The following is a 19288-nucleotide window of genomic DNA, read 5'->3' as shown; positions in this document are numbered from 1 at the left end:
ATCGAGCGCCCTTATTTCACACACACGCTGATTATGACACTGATGGGCAACTGAATTGAACGGCATTGTGCTATTGAAATGTTCACCCACAAAAATATCGCTTAGAATAAATCAAATCGCTGCTACTGTTATACCAATTCAAATCCTTTTACAATTTTCAACTCACATTCACATCACACACACAACACACACACTACAAAAAGATTGCTTTCAAAATAAAAATTATCATTTGCAATGACCGCATATTTTAAATCGTAATTCCATCTAAATTCCAGAACAAAAATTACTTCTCATCGTAGATCCATGCATTTTAATGCTCAAATAACCGAAACATATACTACGATTGAAATTAATTTTCATATTATAGAACCAAAAAGCTGAAATAAAATCATGATTTCTTCAAATCAGGCAAAAGTTTGGATTGACTTTTGCATCGCATTCATTCTGTTATGACATTTATGCTAACATTTTATGTGTTGAATGCTGGTCGTATCTTGGCCAATATTGATCATGTACGACTACGATTTTTTTGTAAACTTACTTAAAACGAACTACTAACCATAATTTGTAATGTAGGACATAAAATATTAGTTGATTTTTGTAGGGCAGATAAAAACGCATTCGATTCACAAGAAATAAATCGTAGCTCAGCGTATATACAATTTTGACGAATTTTGATGTGACATTTTAAAGTGTTGACAAATAAAACAGAAATTCAATGCATCGTTTCAACTGTACCAAATTATAGAGTGTATAACGGTAAATGGTATAAGCACAAAGATGAAAACCAAAAAATGCTAACAAACAAAAATTCACAGAATTAAATTCTCAGTGGACGCGCGCAAATGGATTAATAGCCACAAAAAACACCACACAAAGACAAGAAATATGGAAAGAATAAAACAAAAAGTCGGTGCACAAATACACACACACACACACACCCGAGGCGAAGAGCAAAAGACAATCAGTTTACAAACGAATGAAAAATTTGCGATGCTCTGTACAGAACGTGAATATTATGGTGTATGCGTGTATGTGCGAGACGGCAAATGAATTCAAAGGGAACGATATTTAATATATTCAAACGGTCCATTTTCGAAATTGGCCATTGTTGGCCGGAAATAAGGATAATATCAAATAGCTTTTACATCTTTGATTGTTTGAAAATTGATGCCACTCAGAGAGTGTCAGTACCACGCATTGTACTTGCTGGACTGTTTTTTTTTCATCTGTTTAATGGTGGATTTTTGTATTTTACATTTTCACCAATGCATGTCATTCGGTATGCTCTCTGTCTAACTATCTGTCTCTCTTTCGCTCTGATTTACTTGCTCCATGGCAAACAAACAAACAAACAAAAAAACGGACAGAGCAGACACGGCGAAATATCGTTCCCATATAATTTATGAAACCGAATACCGCAAATTGATTGATTTGGCTATGCAAATACCGGACAATATTTCACTTGAATTTACATGAACATGTGTAGATGTGATGAAAATTTCTCGGCATGCATTTCATCTTATTGATTTAAATTTGAATTTCTATTCCAACGAATTTGAATGAGAAATCGAAGTAGATGAAGAAGAAAAAACAACGCAGATAAAAAAATGACAAATAATTCTCAGGGCGCATCCATGAAAATATATTCGTTTAAACAAAAGCAATCCGAGTCGATATTGTTTACCGAAGACACAAACATTTTATTGCTAATTAGAGCGAATGAGATGTCAAGTGTTGCTGCCAAAAATTGTTAAAGTTGCAGCCACAGTACACAAACATGCACGCACACATCATGCTGAACGACGAAATGCGTACATTGCTTAAGCAACAAACGTTAGACAAAGACATAATATAAAGGACAGACATTAAATATTAAGGAATTAGCGGTAAATTTTGTGTTTCATTTCGGTTTCAGTATTGAGTGAAACGTGATACGGCTGCATCTATTGTCAATTGAATTTCGTCATTTGTCCAACGCTGTTCGCTCGTTCGGTAAAAAAACATTTGAAACAAGTTAATTACAACGAAATTATGCTGGCATAAAGTATATTCGTATTTGTTATAAATATTATTGTTTTGACTGAAAAAAGTATTATTATTTTCACCGAGCTATATATTTTTATTGTGTATATTGTTTTGTTCGTTCGAAAATTGTTCGGATTAAATCCGAATCAATATTGTGTGTGTTTTTTTTTTATAAATATATTTTTTGTGCATTTTTATTTGAATCAACTGAAAAATGTCACGACAACGACAATCGCAATTTCGCAATCGAAACACAACCCGATCCCATTTGTTGGAAGATTTTCGATCACATCGATATCCAAATTTGCAATTAAATGAAATTGTCAGTCACACTGTTGAATTTGCTAGAGACCATGACGGTTCAAAATTCATCCAACGAAAACTCGATGATGCAACTGAAAATCGAAAAGATGCGATTTTCCGTGAAATGCGACCACATCTTGTATCGCTGACGATGGACGCATTCGCCAATTTTGTGGTTCAAAAATTTTTTGATGTCGGCAATGAATCACAAAAACATGAAATTGTCGCATTACTTCGCAACGGTTTCGTACAATTCAGCTTGAATAAGTATGCATGCCGTGTTGTTCAAAAGGCAATCGAAAAGTCAACAGTGATGCAACAGATTTCCATATTCGGTGATGTGAGCCAAGATCAAATTCTTCGACTATTTGTTGATTCGAATGGAAATCATGTCATTCAAAAGTTCTTCACTTGCACTTTTTTCGATATTCAGGTAATTTATCGAATTATAAACATATATTTCATGATTTATTAACATATTTGATGCGATACCTTAGGAATTCCTGTTCCGTCAAATCAGAGGCCGAATTTATGAATTGTGCATGAATTTATATGGTTGTCGTGTCATTCAATGCATATTGAAAAAGGGCGCATTGGCTCATCGCATGGAAATTTTTAACGAAATTTTTCCGCATTCAATGGACTTGGTGACACATCGCTATGGCAATTACGTCATGCAAAATACAATTCGTACGTATTTATTTTGATAAAATCGTACGAAAACACATGAAACATTCAATTTTTTAATTTTCAGTGCATTGTCCACCCTATCAACAGATGCGATTGATTACACTCATTCTAACAGAGATGCATGTACTGTCGCAACACAAGTATTCATCGAATGTCATTGAAAAATGCCTGACTGTCGGAGTTCAAGTAACACCGCATATTCTGTTGGACACTTTTCAAAAGATTTGTGCCTTGAATGCCCAGTAAGTACACGCCTTAAATATTGCATTCATTTCACAGTCTGAATACGATCTGAATACGATTCTGACTTTTTTATTGCAGTGACCTGAAAATATTATGCATGGACGCATTTGCCAATTACGTGATGCAAAAGATGATCGAGCTGATGGCACCCTGGATGGCTATAGACTTATATCAGAAACTTCGGCCGTTTTTTGTCGAAATGAAGCGCACTGTATGCGGCCGGAAAATCATCGATATGCTCATCGAGCGCCAATAGTACCTTTATTGGTATTTTTTTAATACGTGTTGTACACATATTATCCAGACTCTTTTTTTTTACTTAAAATAACTTGAAACAAACAAATTTGTTGACATTTTCTTAACAAATTGACAAATTTAATATCATTATTTGTCCGCATGTCATTTTTTAACATAGTTTTTACATATCAATGTAATATTAAATCAATTATTGTAAGTTTTCACCAATTGCAAACCAAAACCATCATGACAAACAGAAATAATTTTTTGTTTAAATGTGTACAATTTAAAAAAGAACAGCATTACAATAATAAACGGATGATTCGTCAAAGGAATAAATGAATAAACAATTATGAATCACGAAATGTGCTGTATTCACTTCTGAAGTTTTTCATCTTTCGAAACAGATAAATTTTGTATTCACCATTTCCAGTTGTTTTTGATTTCTTTTTTGTAGGTCACGACGTTTCAATAATTCGGTGTATTTTGAATTTGAAAATTGAATTAATTCGGAGATAACACCCTTCGCATTTGTCACATTCACTCGGTAAATTTTCTTCAAAAGACGATATCACTTTGAGCAATAAACCAAAATGCATACAAAATTAACCTATTCACAATTGCTTGACACATTTATCTGAATGAATTGAATATCAATTGATTCTAATTAAAGTGAAACCAAATTATCCAAAGGCATCGGTTCGTCGTCTTTTAAATCCCGGCTCATATGTCAATGCTGTTTGTGCAATAAAAATCGAAATATATGGCTAATTTATTGAAAACGGAATGGTATTGTTGTTGCATTAAATGGATTCAAGGAGAGAGAATGTGTCATATTACCATCCATTGACGTAAGTTGTAATTTATCCAAATTTACTGTTTGCTTAAGAGATTCTGTGCCAGATGAAAAAAAAAAACTTTTACGTTCTTGTCTAAACAACAATTTTCAATCGAAAATGGTCACATTTTCGTCGAAACTAAAAGGTCTCGATAAGAGCTAGAACCTCTCTTTTAAATTCTCCTGTCCAAATAAATACGATGTAACTCGAAAATGTAGAGCGGAAAACTTGTTGAGTCCTTTTTTCCCTTTTTTCTTTGCTCTTCCTGAATTACCTTCATAGTCACAGTAGCACGAAATATCCGACAAAAGTATCGGCGACAAAAACTGAAAGTCAAGAAACAACGGGAGCCACAGAAAAAAAGTGAGGAAAGAGATATTTTTTTTTTCCTAAAACAAAACGGCAAGAAGTAAGAAAATGGTTTGCAAGTAAAGTAGAAAAAAAAAACACACAGGAAAAAAGCATTTTTGCTGAAGTAAGGGTAAAAAAAAATAGTGAGTGAACATGTAAAACGTGTCCTTTGTGTCATTGTAATTGTATTGCAGCGATTGAAGGAAAGAGAAAAAAAGGATAAATAAAAAAGTGTGCATTTCGACTTAAGTGTTTCAAGACATAATAATGATAGACTCTTTATTCGTTGTCATGTCATACCAAAATGTTTTCATATATTTTACGTCATTTTTCTCTTTTACTTCGGCTGGATGGATTGTTTATTAGGTTGATTCTTTGAATCGTGCGTTGCATGTGGATATTCAACTAAATATGAAGCAACAATCTTCTTTTTTTTGTTGTTGTTGAATAGAAGCGTATCAAATCGCTAGATTTTAATCTGTAGCAAGAGTAACCTGTTGATAAATTTCATTATATTCCGTTCGTTCCATCCCAATGCCATAGTGTATGAGATGCGATTAATGATTTCAGATTCATATATTTATGGAGCAATTCACACGAAGTGCATTTGCGTTGTTGTGTGTGATCCAACAATAAATGGCAACAACAAAAACTAACAGGAAAACGTTGCTGCCGAATTACTTGAAATCACACCGAATGGAAAGGCGCATGCGATTTTAGAGGCGGAGCCGAAATTCGAATTACAATTGCTCTGCTTTGCTCCACACTTAGCCCACTTGCTATGTGCGACACCACACTATCATGAATATAAAACAAATAACGATGTACGTCCGTCTTTATTTTCTATATTTTTTTTAACTCGTCGGGGTGATTTTTGTTGTTGTTGTTGTTGTTGGCGTTGTTGTTGGCGAATCAAATGAGCTTGAACACGGCCTAATATTGAATTGGAAAAATATTTTTATATCCAAAAAATGTTTATTTTTAGTTTTGAAGACTATTAGAATTGTACCATTTTCTAGACAAAGGATGATCGACATACTGATATAACCATTATCAGTTTTTTGTCTCAATTTTTGCGCGATTCATATAAAAATTAAAAAGAAAATATAATTTTAGGTTATTTACCTTTCGAGTTGATTTTATGTAATCGATCATAGAAAATTACAAAGAAAATGCTATGCTGAAATATGAGTACCGTAGTTTCTCCTTTCAACTCACATGCGCTTGATGAGATGTGCTTGAATTTAAATTTTAATTAAATATCAATTGCTTCAAACTTGCCAGTCGACTTACGTATGGTACCATTGGAAGATGCAAAAACCTTAAAAAATCTGGAAGAAGAAGAGGAAATGACGAGAAAAAGACATTCATATTTTTAATAGTATTCATTTTTATTGACAATTTATGGACTTTAATTGGGTATTAATACAAAATTTTTTAGATCAGAATATACCTAATGGTAGAATAGTTTCCAACAATTGAATTACTAGTATTTCTTCATATTATCCATTAAATGAATTGAGATAACTTATCTGTGATTTGTTGTTTTTGTTTTGTTTTGTTTTAAATGTAATTTTTTTTTTCTTTGAAAAATCTCAAATGTGTTTGCTGTTTTTTGTAATCTAAATGTAAAGCTGCATAAAAAGCAAAAAAAAAATTGTAAAAGTGCTCAACCGAAGAACAATTTTTGGAGGAAAAATGAAATTAAAATGTACCTTAAAAACAATATTTTATTGTTCCGCCATTCAATGTTTAATACGATTTAATTCATAATCAAAATATTCAATATTCAAAAGTTAAATTGCAACAAATAAGTAGCAATAATTTATTTTTACATTGCTGTGATCGCAAGTTAAAAAAATAGAATTATATATGGATGATTTTCGGATTCAAATGTCACATTCAATAAAACATGAAAAAAAAACACAATAACCCGAAAAGCAATTCCAATCACATGCTGTTATCTGAAATTCTCTCATACATGTGATAACATTTAAGCAAATAATTATTTTGTATCTCATTATATCGTTTCAATTAACCATTTCATTACACAAATTAAAAAATAAAGCAAACATTGAATCTAATACACTTTCTTTTATTCTACGTGATTTTCATGTGTGTGTGTGTGTGTGTTTTTTTTTTGTCTGTTTTACGGCAATATATTTACGAGATTAAAGCGCTATATTTTAATTTCTTAAACTTGTAATAATTTTTTTGTTTTAAACTTGTCTGTGTGTATGTGTATGTGCATGTGATGTTGCAAATCATCATGAGAAGTTTGGAAATCGGTTTTAGGTTGAACTAGATGCGATTTATTTGAATCATTAGATGGATTATTTTGTCAAGTCTTTTGTTTTTTTTTATTGATTAATAAAAATCTTTTTTTTTATTAGAGTATCCAGAAGATTCATAAAAATGTTCGATAAAAGTTAAGCACTATGGAACACGAGAACTTGGAATTTACGGCATATTCCACGCATTTATGTATGAAGCGATTTCATTTTTGCGTGTAAAGAGGACCGGCCTATTGATTTCATAAATGAACGGAAATGTTGGCGTTTCGTAATAACAATTTTGAGCTATGAATCTGGCAGTTTTTTAAAAATTAGATTTTTTTTTTTGAACATTAATCCGAACATAACATAAGCACTTTCATTCATATGCTAAAATTCTTAAAAGTCGGCACTTCCATCATATGGACCAATTGGTTTTAATATGCATTTCAAAACAGCATCAGTGGTGTGTATCATGCGATATTTCTTCATAAGAATTTACATTACCTCTATTTTTAGTCAGTTTGTGCTATCTCTGGATATTTACCAATTTAATAGGAGAATGGCAGTTTTCATTTCATTTTGACAATTTTTATAATATTTTAAATGTCTGAATTACTAGAAAATTGTGTACGCAATTCCTTTAATTACGATGGCAAAGCTTGAGATGAATAAGGAACTGTATGCTGACAGACAATAGCAAATGAATGGTGTTCAAATGGTGTAAGTTTATCAGAAATCTTTGATTGAAGTAAATGCGCACGTTACGATATTATCTCCAATATGTAAATGCAGTTAATCAAAGAATTATGCAAAAATCATTATTGAACTATTTTTCATTGGGTGTGTGCCTTGCTGACAAAAACAATATGATGTGATAGTCTTTTCTTCACAATTTTTTTTCTCTTCTTTGATTAACTTCAAAAATTTGCTCGAAAGCATGAAACATACAAATTTAATATATATTCTAAAATTTTTTTAAATATTTAATGAATAAACATTGGAAAAAATAGGCGATTAAAAAAAGAATTCGTGAAATGTGATGATGTGATAGCAAATTATGGAGTTGAACAATTCTTTTTATCTTCACTTTTCTAGATGAAACAACGAACGAAGGGAGACCGTGAACATACAAAATGACCGAAACTAAATATCGATTTAAAATGATTGAATGGTTTTATTTTTTTGTTTTTGACACATGCACATTGCATTTTAAACAATATATATATATGTATATTTGCAGAATTTTTTTTAGCTGTACTATTTACGGAAACGGAACAATCGGCTGATAGGAAAATTGTTTATAAATTCTGTGCTAATTTTAACTGTATCTCACACATTTGTTCTGATTAGCTGCCTATTTTGTTTATCTTGATAATTTTATTGTTCCGAAAAAAAACGAATGATTATAAATGAAACGTATTTATATCGGTTATCATTTCTGTTTTGCATTTTCATTTTTTTTTTTTTCGAAAGTAAAATTGTCAATTTGTGTCTGTGTGTGTGAGATGAATCGAAATTACATAATATATCATCGTAATCAAAGTATTTAAAAATGGAAAACAAAACAATTTTTCATTCTTTGATATTCGCCTCCTTTCGGTCAGTGGCAACAAAACAAAATATCAACAATTCTCTAGTCGCACTTGTGGGCCCATTTCCTTAGCTTAATTTCAATATATCGCAACTTATTTTTTCATTCTTTTGCTATGTAGGATTTCAAGAAAAGAGAAGTAAAAATATCGTAGATGCTTTTTTAAAACGAAACTGCAGCTCCATAATGATATAGTTTCGCGATACGATGATTTTTTGTGTATTTCATGATGATTCTTTTTTTTGTAATGTGCTTTCAAACGGCAAGCCTTACACTCACAATATTTAAATTTAGGTGCATGTTTTTTTTGATGACTTTCTCTGTGCGAAACATACATCTTGAAATAAGGTTAAAAAAAAGATTGGAACCTCGCGCGCACATATTTTCGAATATTCTGAATTTTTCGGTTGGTTTTTGTTTATTATGCTTATATGCACCCTTTATGGTTACTTCGTTCCATTACATAACTACTAAAATAATAATATATATAGGCTATTTTCCCCGTTTCGTGAACGTATTCTTTAGTTCTCTTATTCCATCCACTGAATGTCTATGATTTGTTCTGTGTTCATTAAATGCGTTACAAATCATCGAATGGTTGTGTTTTGCTATTTCTAATGGTTTTTCTCATTTAGTCGCTTTTTTGCACTATCTGCTTGTTTGATTTTTGAAGTTCATATAAAATATTTGGATGTTTTTTTTTTGCTTGCTTGTTTGTCTGTTTGGGTTGAGAGTTGTTCATACAATTGTTGCTGGTGTGATTTATTTTGTTTGTTTAAAAAAAAACGTGATTCTTGCGTTAATGTATTTATGCTTCAACCTTCTTCTTTTCCTTTTTCTTCTTCAAAAATGACGGTGTTCGGAGTCCCTTCTTCTTTTTCTTGTCTTTTTTCGGTGATCCTTCCGTAGACATATCATGCTGTAAACAAATATAACACAATTTGTTAATTGAATAATTCATTATGTTTAGAGTATCCACGGTATTAACTTACCTCTTTACTGCTATGTGAAAGTGTACTGATGTGAGCATCGGAATGATCTCCGTTTTGTACGTGTTCACCTACATAGATAATCGAAAGAGCAAAATTCATTAAACCTCTATCTGTCATATGTGTACTGAGGCGTCGATAAAGTGACGCTTTATATAAAATATAATGAGCGATTATAGTGCGAGTGCAGATTTTTCTGATGAACTTTATTTAGTGTCATTGACATAATCAGAGTTTGAACATTCTATATCTATAATATATTCTATTTGATGTGTTTTCCTGCTCCATTATATGTGATATGATAAAAAATAATGTTAAAATGATAGTGTATCGATGGATGATCAAGCGATTTGTATCTCTTTTTCACTATCTATACTTTTTTAAAGCAACAATAAATATGAATTAATAAAGCATTATTTCTTTGTTTAAAAAAAAAACGCAAGACAAAAACCAGACAAAACAAAATAAAATTAGTTAATTACGACCAAAAAAATGCGACCAAGTGAAAAGTGATTATTTGTTCATTTTGAGCTTGTAGTAATTCGGACGATGTAACGATTTGCACAATGGACGGAATTTTCATCGATTTGCGAACATTCTTCAAATTCATCGTTTGCAGGAAAAATCATCGAAATATTTGACACACTATCAGATTTATCGTACGACTCAGCCGTATCGTAAACACTTTCATCGAATTGACTTGAGTTTGATCGTCGTGGTGTACTGCTTTTGCATAGACTGCATTTGATTCGACCGGGAATGTTATCCTTGAATTGATCACTGTGTTGAGTTTTTGACACGTTGATTTCCAATGAGTTTGAATCCCGTTTTATCCAATATGGAATATATTCGGTTTGATACCTGAACACATCTGATTCTTGTGGAAAGTGAAAATGTTTGGGTATCAACATTTGAGAAGGACAGCGGAAGCCAAAATGTGAATTTGTACGATAAAAACGATAGCCAATGAAATCCGACCATTTTTTCCAACACGATTGAAATGATTGCATATATAGAGATTTTGAAACTTCAAGAATAACAAAACGCAATACCAAAACGAAAAGAGAAAGAAAATAAGCGCATTAAATTATGAAAAATGATAACAGTGAATGACCCCGAATAAGCTACCTTAATACTAACTTAATGTATATACGCCCCATGGTAACATGTGTTAAATTTTTACACAAGCCAATGATAAAATCCAATTATGCAATATTGTATGAATTTAAAGCGAATTTTTAGTGATCATCGAATGAATGAATGATTTTTACAAAAGAAAATGTAATGGAAACATTGTATTTGCTTTATCGATGAAAGGTTTGAGCATTTCATTGTAAAAAAATGCCAATTTACCTTTGCTTGTCGATGCGTGGATTATTTCATTCTTAATAAAATCAAGAGTTGCTATTTCAAAAATAAAAACAAACAAACAATATTTTAATAAAAAACAAAAAAAAAAAATATACAAAAATCAATTGACGATTCGCTTCACAAAAACGCACACACAATCCAAAATAAATTCCAATGTCAGAAGAATGAAAAATAAAACTTGCAAAAATGATTAAAAAACAGCATTCCAAATATTCGGCTACAAAATATGGTTCATAATGGTTTTAATTGAATTATTTGTCATCTTTTTTTAACGATGTATGTAGGGAATTTAAAAAAATAAGTGGCTAGCTAAACTCACCACCATATTCGTTGTTTGAGATGTTTCAACGACACATGGTATAAAAACAACGTTACATTTCATTGATTTGTTAGCACTGAGAGCTTTTCAACTAGCACATCATCAAACAGAGAACAACATTTCGTCGTTTTAATGTTCGGTTTGTGTGGATGTGTGGGTAGTACACAGATTGTTTTATTTAGTAGTCATTTTTGTTGTTGAATATTACCGCAATATGTGCAGCAAAATAATATGACTTCACCAAATATATCCATCTAATACATTTCGAAGACATTTTTGGATTCTACTTTATTTCCTAATCTAAATCAATTTTCGTCTAAAAAACTCGATTGTCCACTATTTATTCTATAAATTAATGAAATTATGGTGAAAATGATTACAAACTTACCGTCACTGAGTACAACTTCTGGTTGACTTGGTACAGGCGCTTGCGATGTTTCTATTCGATGAACTTGTGGTGCTGTATTAGTTCAGAAGAAACAATCAAATTAATATGAAGCGAGAGAGAAAAAAACAACAATTTTGTTAGTTACCCGAATCGCCACCGAGTTTAGCCGGTCCGGAAATTTGTAATGAACTCAACGCTTCTGATTCAGAGAAATCGGTATCGGTATCTATATGAATGATGTGATGTCATTATAATTGGATGGAAGTTCAAATTTAATTTCCACTATACTCACAATCGCCGTGTCTTTTTCGTTCAACGGTTTTTTTGTAGTCGTTTAATTCATCGTCAGTAACGCAATCGAATGGATTTTTGGCGTATGGTGCCTTATAAACGGTGGCATTATGCTGATAACCACGTTGAATGATACCTTTTGATGCGGCTCCCATTAATACAACATGATCATTTGCTCCAGATGTTGTTGCATCTTTTATTCTATTTGCTTCGTCCCAAGTTACACCTTCTAAAATATGTGATTGCGGACCCGCTGATATTTTATCGGCACGTCGATTATCTTTTATCTTTTATGCGATAGAAAGGGAGAGAAAAGCAGCAACAAAATAAATAAAATCCAATATTTATGTGTATGGTGCACACATTGTGTGAGTTAGCATTCAATTGCGTAATTTCACCGTTTCATCACTTACCAACTGTTGCAATTTTTTAAATTCTTTTGGATTCGTTCCAGTCGGCACAAATTGTAATGGATTTTCAATGCGAACAGCACTTGAATGTGTTGGTGAGCCATCAGCAACCCACTAGTTTATTTTTATGTATTTTTTTTTTTTTTGCATTCCATGTCACAAATTGTATGTACAAACCGGATGTGTAATTGTGCAATTCATTCCAGATAGTGGAGTTGTTATGCATGCATTTTATGAAACGATTGTGTGGGAAAAAGGATGAACACCGTTGAAAGCCCCCATCGGTATACGGACGCAATGAAGTATATATAGAACATGCAGCCGAAAATACGCAGAGTCATACCACCACAGAGACACAAACCAACATAAGTATAAAAAAAAGAAAAGAAAAAAAAGAAAATGAAGAATTCATTAGCGACAAATTAGCATTAAATTCATCTGTAAGTTGGTAGTTCATTGCACAATTATTTCTATGAACTCAACATAATTTCGCTTTTTTTGGTTATTCAACTAGTGTATGAGTAATAAAAATCAATTTACATTCAAATTCTTATTGGGTTAGATGATTGAATTTTTTTTTTCATTTCAAATGTTAACGGTAAAAAAAAATGTTTTTTTTTTGTTATTATGAGAAAATTTTGTTGTGATTGCTTTTTTTTGTTTGTGAACAATATGTTGTCGAATAAGAAGCTGTGCCTAGATGTTTTTTTCACCTAAATCTGAATACGCCTAGCAAAGTCCATTTGTCGCTAACAGTACTCTTATTTTCTTTTTTCTCTTTTCATCAATCAAAGAGCATTTGGATTCGCAAGCGAATGTTCGAAAATGAAAACGATTACTAAGAAACGACACACCGTGCGCATGTCAATCAAATGAATAACAAGCAAATAGAGCAGAAAATGATGTGGCATAGAAACAAAAATTAAAAACATAAATTAAAAATTAGATTGAAACAAAATTTTCTTCTCTAGGCACACACTTATTATTATTCATCTTGTGGTTATATTATAAATTTCAGTAATTTCAAATATGATTGTTTCAAATAATTAATTTTGCTAGCAAATATTTTGTCCAATTTGTATGTGTGGAAGTCTATAATATTACTATATATTTTTTATCTTTTGTTTATCATTTTCAATTCAATTTGTCCGCTGACAATACGACTAGAACAATAGTGTTTGTCAAAATTATTTTCTTTAATTCATTTAAAACAGTATGATGTGTATTTCATTTATGGCAATTCTATAGGATTTGTGCGATTTTTTTTTTCTAACTACAAAACTCAATTTTATAAATTAGCACAAAATTGGAATTGAATTTGGCAAAAAGCGTTTCAGTTTCAGTTAGCTGCATTCAATAACTAAGAAAAATATATATGTGTATGTATATGTTTTGAAATTTCATTAATATTTTTTTTTTCTTCAATTTAAAAGCATTTTTCAAGCATAAAAATCGTCTGTGTCAAATTAACCGAAATTCACAAACATTTCCAAAGTTAAAATGACACGCTTCTCTCACAATGCTTAGATTTATTTATCAAAAGACGATTTCTTTGGAATGTTTTCATAAAATGTAACTGTAAATTTGTTTTTGATTGAAATTTGCTTGAATTTTTTTTTAAACAGATTTAAATAATATCGTCATATAATGAAGCATTCTTTGCTTATTTTGTTATGTAATATTTTGCTATAAATAAGCATTTTACATAGATTACTCTAACGACTAAAGCGTTCACTTGATGCCTCTAATATGGCAGTGACACGATTTATTGTTTTCTTTTGTTGTTTTCGAAAAAAAAAAATCGGCGTTAATTGAAACGAGCGTTTCTAGTTTTGTTTTTAATCTCATTTTTGCGGTTAGAATTTAGGCATTTTCAAATTTAATGATTTCTACCTTGGTAATTTTCTTGGGATCCGTTGTACCGGTTTCTAACACTTCAACCTTTTGGTAGACATTTGGTGAGTTCAACCACCGTGATCGGTCACCACCTTTGCGCAAATCCGATTTCTTCCAAATGCTGCAGAATAAAAAAAAAATCAAAATTATGAATCAATGAATCGGTTTAAATTCGATTTATTTTAATCAACATTACCCTTGTCGATAGAGTTCTTCTTCTTCAAGTAGATAGCCAAGCGAAGAAACTGCTGGTGGCACTTCAACGTCATTTCTTGGTTTCGGTAGTTCGGATTTAACTAACGGATTGCGATAAATGTAGCCGGTACGGAAGCCAGCATTGTCTAGCATACGCATTAGGGCGTCAAATTCAGCACTGCCAACTCGCCATTTTGGAGCCTTGATTTAAACAATAACGAAACAAAATCGTTGCATGATTTGGCATTTATTTATCTTAAACGTACATGCACGCTTACCTGTGATCGTGGTCCTTCTTTGTTGCTATCAGTTTGATCTTGTTTTTGTTGTTGTTTATGTTCGTAGCCTTCTGGTGGGCGTCGTGATGCATCATAGATTGTTTTGCGAGTTTCTTCTGGAATCAAATTCAAATTGTCCAAACCAACGGGTAGCAGTTTCAATTGTGTTTCACATGCCTATACATAATCGTTTTAGAAATTAAAAATGTCAACGTTTAATTCGAAATGTTTACAATTTTCAATTATCCACACATAAAAAATAAACGCATACCTGAACTATATGGTATGCTGAGTAAAATGCTTCCTCAATTGTTTCGCCACAACATAAAGCCCCATGATTGGCGAGCAACAATACTTTTGATACTGGTCCCAGGCTACGAATCAATTTTTCCTTTTCTTCTGGTTCGCTTAACGAACCAGTGTACGAGTGTGTTGCAATTTCGCCAAGAACTGCCGCATCATTGGTAAGCGGCAACAGGCCGACTTTGAGTGATGAGACAGCAACAACTGGATTGCAGCCAATATAAATAGCGCAACGAATATCAGGACGTGCAGCATGCACAGCTGAATGCAATAAGTAGTCTGTTGAATAAACGAAAAAATTAAAACAATTTAGTCAATTTTTGGTACACATAATATCAAAAAAATCGAATGCATACGTCTCAAATTGATGCCGAAATTGGTTGTGCCTTGTTCCACAACATTTCCCTGCATATCAGCTTTGTTCAAAGATGAGGCAGTTATTTCGTGATACATCAAACCAAATGGATTGACTAAGAAGAGCTCTTGATCGGCATTCAAACGAGCAGTAACCTGAGCACCCAATCCTTGTGTCCAACCATATAAATCAAGCAAACGAAATGTGGCCGCCAATTTGCAACGAAGAATTTTTTCACCCTTTGCATAACCCATCGATTCAACGCCACGAATATCATTCACCGGCAATACGCAATTGGAATTCTTGAATAGACTGCCAACACGTGCAACTGGAATACCGACCATTTCGGAAATTTGTTGTAAAATTCCAGATGTTCCTTCGCGACCATGATTATCGACGATACGCTCTAATTCTTCACGAAATAGACGCGACGACATAATTGCCTCTACACGTTTACGTCGATCCATTTCTCGCATATCCTGCAAAAAAAAAGAACAGAATTTTTGTTTTTACAAATATTTGGTGAAAAATTGAGCGATAACATCTACTTTAATGTAAATAACTTACCGCTTCAATATCGGCTGGTCGAACTTTGTTGCTATCATCTTCTTCGATCGTTTCGATGCCATTCGTTTGAGGTTGCTGCTCGACTTCAGTCATTTTGTTTGAATTGATTTGTTATGGAGAATGTGAATCGTTTTTTCTATTGCTCGAATTTCTGCAAACGAAATACAAAATAGACATTTAAATTTTAATTCAATGGACTATATGATGGATTTGTGAGGGGAAAAATGTATTTGTTTTTTTTTTTGTTCTCAAAAATGATCCCAGTGAACCTGTCGACTCAATTAAAAGGTATACTGAACATATTTGACAGCCAAGACAGATCAGCTCCATCCGGTCAGAGCCTCTATCATAATATTCATAAATCGATAACGATGCACATTATAAGCTTCAATGCATTGTACAAAGTCATTAAATGATATTTTTAGTACGGTGATGTGTCATATCGTAGAGAATGCAATGTTTGGTTTTTTTGTTGTTATCGTCGCATTTGACCATTTACTTGTTTCATTTGGAGGCCTCATTGTGGTGATGCAACAAGTTAATGTTAATACGACACGTCGTCGCATATATAAATATTTGCAGGCACGAAGCATCACCATTAAATCGATTCGAAACTGACGAGATAAAAGAAACACCAAACGTATTGCTCGTTTCCTTATTCCATTCGCGGTATTTAATGTCATATGTACAAACAAAATGAATATTGTTGTTTTGCTGGTAAGTATTTCTTATGCTTGTTGCATTTCCATTGAATCGTCATCGAAAAATCGATGATAAAAGTGACTTCATTAATAAAATTAAATTGGAATTGCATGATTTTCATTTCGAATATTATGTGCGCTTCGCTAAACTATTATCCAAGATACCAGTGCATTTTTGAATATTGTTTTTGTTTCGATTATTCGCAACAACGATAAATTCAGACAGATTCAGACTGAAGAAATACACAATCACATTGAATTATATTTATTATGGCGTTTATATTACATACGCGTCTCCAATTTGGTTAAAAAGTGAAAAAGTGGATTTCTTTCGATATGGACTTGTTTGTTTCTAGTTGTTTTTCTCTCTCTTTTTTTTATCCCGTTTCTTGTTCATTTTCTTTTGATATCAAGCACCAACATTAAATTTGTTATGTGCTCGCACACAGGCCATTGAACTGCATGAACAGTCCAAACGGTAGACCAAACCGAGCGCGAACCACATTTTGCAATGAAGCGTGATGCATAGCGAATGACAATTTATAAACTGTGCACAGCGAATCTAAATCATTTAATTCCATTTATTGGTGTTTATTATCTTGATCGTCGTATGTTCGCCTAAAAAGAAACAAACATATACGTGTGCGCGCGCGTATATCCACAAAATCGGTTTTTATTACAATGATTCGCTCAAATCATTGTTTTGCATTAAACAAATTCTCTATAATCTATGCATTTTCCGAGATTAAGTAACACGATGCATACAACAGCACATTTTCAATAAGCGTCACAAAGCACAATAGACAAAAATAAATATATACGCAGACACACACACACACTATTCATTCACAATGAAGCTGTTATCGATGCCATCGTCGAACACACCCGGCATTCTTCTCACACAAATTAATTACAAATCTAAAATTACATTCACAGTCTGTCGGCTCAATACAATGACGGCAAGGTCTTGTTCAACAAATCGTTCAATCGGCGAATCGGTGCTTTTATCTTTATTTATTTTTTTTATCTTCAGATTTGTTTGAAACAATTGATATCACTTATGAAATTCAAGAAAATACTTTCTTATTTGTCATATTAATTGGCCATATACCAAAGAATATGAGTCATATTTTGAAGATGTTTTAACGATATTTTATGCGTAATCGATACAGATATTGGCTACTATCAGCTTGGAAACAAAACTTTTACTTTTAATATTTGTGTACACTCACTCGATTTGTGTACACTATATGCATTGAACTGAGATTCTTTCTTACAAACAAATGAAGAATGAACATTTTGTTTACTTGATGACATGAAATTTATCGATAAAAAATAAATTGATATGAAACGATTAGGTTTGAAGTGTATTACACACCGACAATTGAATTAATGATAGACTTTACAAGAAGCTCAAACATCTCAAGTTCAATTAAACGAAATGTTCAGACGGCTCCTTTAGGCAATCTTATCAATATTTTATGAATGTATAAATCGATACAAATGTAAAATGATGATGATAATGAGAATAAATGATATCGAACTTAAGGTGAAATCGAACTATTTCGAATGCGGCATATATAACGATTTTGTGTTAAGTAAGTTGTCGGTATACGTATACAAATGACGATTGTGATGATCACATAGTGATGATTGAATTTATGTAATCGATGAAATGATGGTGAAATGGTGTGCACAAGAATTCATGAGTCAATTGGAACGAAGAGAGGCGGGTCTATTAACAGTTACAAAAATGAAATAATAACCCAGTTATGGATAATTGATTGAACGGTTATTGTCTATACATATACGCGCATATATTTACGTATACAATCTGTCCTCTCAATCTTCATTGATTACGCTTCATTTCCATAATGCATTTCGATTAGCATATTGTCGGCCGTGCCACGATGTGGATGTGTGTGCGCGCGCGTTATAAAATCCACACAAAATACACCTCGATGATTTTCACTTGATTTGTTCGCGGATCATAGTGCAATGCGTCATGTACCAGAATGCGAATGATATAAAAATGAAAATAAACTCGCTTTGTACAATGTACCAGACCAAATACGTTGAAATCGCCAGTAACATATTATTATGGCATTTAGCCGTGTTGAACCGCTCATTTGTTTTTTCGCCAATTCGTTTTGCTTTAACTCAATTATTATAACTCTGACACATAATCATCATTAGTGCAAACGTAGCGCAATTTTATTATCGTCTCACTTGATTGTTTTCTGTTTTTTATTCATTGCAATGGGTGCACAATCAGCCAACAATGCAGCATCGGCACGTATACTAGAATCGATACATGCTCATTAGATTTTTTTTTTGTATGAGCATTTTCTATTGCATTCTTCATTCAAGCGCGTATAAGACGTGAGAGAAGTAGCCTTATTGAATTCGCGTTTACTCTTCACTTTATTATTGGATATTTTTTTTAATAATAATAATGTAATAACAATGTATGTATTCATCTTTTAACACTTAATTTTCAATTGAATTGCAAAAAAGATGCAAATACACGGTTTGTATCGTACATTTTTACTACAAATTTTCATTGTTCCTTTTCGTTCGAAGTGTATGGAATCAATTGGTTTCAACCGTTTTACTATTATTATTGTTATTTCTCTCTCTCTCTCTCTCTCTCTCTCTCTCTCTCTC

The 19288-nt window shown here is 32.3% G+C and overlaps 2 protein-coding genes across 4 annotated transcripts in view; one reads left to right on the top strand and one right to left on the bottom strand.

Annotated features, from left to right (window-relative positions):
• Positions 1-1935: 1935 nt before the first annotated feature.
• Positions 1936-3837, top strand: LOC116345259 (pumilio homolog 2-like). Its single transcript, XM_031774478.1, has 4 exons — positions 1936-2764; positions 2829-3021; positions 3086-3263; positions 3343-3837. Exons 1-4 carry the CDS (start codon positions 2243-2245, stop codon positions 3518-3520), a joined length of 1071 nt encoding a protein of 356 aa, XP_031630338.1. The 5' UTR covers positions 1936-2242; the 3' UTR covers positions 3521-3837.
• A 2986-nt stretch (positions 3838-6823) lies between these two features.
• Positions 6824-19288, bottom strand: part of LOC116345426 (protein hu-li tai shao) — a 17402-nt gene continuing 4937 nt past the window's right edge. For 2 of the 3 annotated variants that reach the window (XM_031774766.1, XM_031774767.1), the window contains exons 3-15: positions 15921-16071; positions 15355-15832; positions 14967-15277; positions 14696-14872; positions 14419-14618; positions 14220-14343; positions 12330-12440; positions 11918-12203; positions 11771-11851; positions 11626-11697; positions 10901-10951; positions 9551-9618; positions 6824-9477 (exon numbers count right to left, since the gene is read on the bottom strand). In XM_031774766.1, the coding sequence (XP_031630626.1) occupies positions 9367-9477; positions 9551-9618; positions 10901-10951; positions 11626-11697; positions 11771-11851; positions 11918-12203; positions 12330-12440; positions 14220-14343; positions 14419-14618; positions 14696-14872; positions 14967-15277; positions 15355-15832; positions 15921-16013 (2163 nt within the window). In that variant the 5' untranslated portion in view covers positions 16014-16071 and the 3' untranslated portion in view covers positions 6824-9366. The remainder of the gene's footprint in view (positions 9478-9550; positions 9619-10900; positions 10952-11625; positions 11698-11770; positions 11852-11917; positions 12204-12329; positions 12441-14219; positions 14344-14418; positions 14619-14695; positions 14873-14966; positions 15278-15354; positions 15833-15920; positions 16072-19288) is intronic. The other variant, XM_031774768.1, reaches the window with a different exon arrangement.

The sequence above is a fragment of the Contarinia nasturtii genome, unplaced genomic scaffold (genome assembly GCF_009176525.2).
Source record: "Contarinia nasturtii isolate CC-2019 unplaced genomic scaffold, AAFC_CNas_1.1 Cnas_scaffold_1240, whole genome shotgun sequence".
Lineage (NCBI taxonomy): Eukaryota > Metazoa > Arthropoda > Insecta > Diptera > Cecidomyiidae > Contarinia > Contarinia nasturtii.
The sequence above is the reverse complement of the archived record's forward strand: the minus strand, read 5'-3'. Positions and strand labels throughout refer to the sequence as shown.

Excerpts from the sequence above, each read along its gene's own strand:
- LOC116345259 (XM_031774478.1), top strand. The coding sequence starts at position 2,243 with ATGTCACGACAACGACAATCGCAATTTCGCAATCGAAACACAACCCGA. Across the intron at positions 3,022-3,085 it reads CGTCATGCAAAATACAATTC|TGCATTGTCCACCCTATCAA; the intron begins GTACGTATTTAT and ends TTTAATTTTCAG. Across the intron at positions 3,264-3,342 it reads ATTTGTGCCTTGAATGCCCA|TGACCTGAAAATATTATGCA; the intron begins GTAAGTACACGC and ends TTTTTATTGCAG.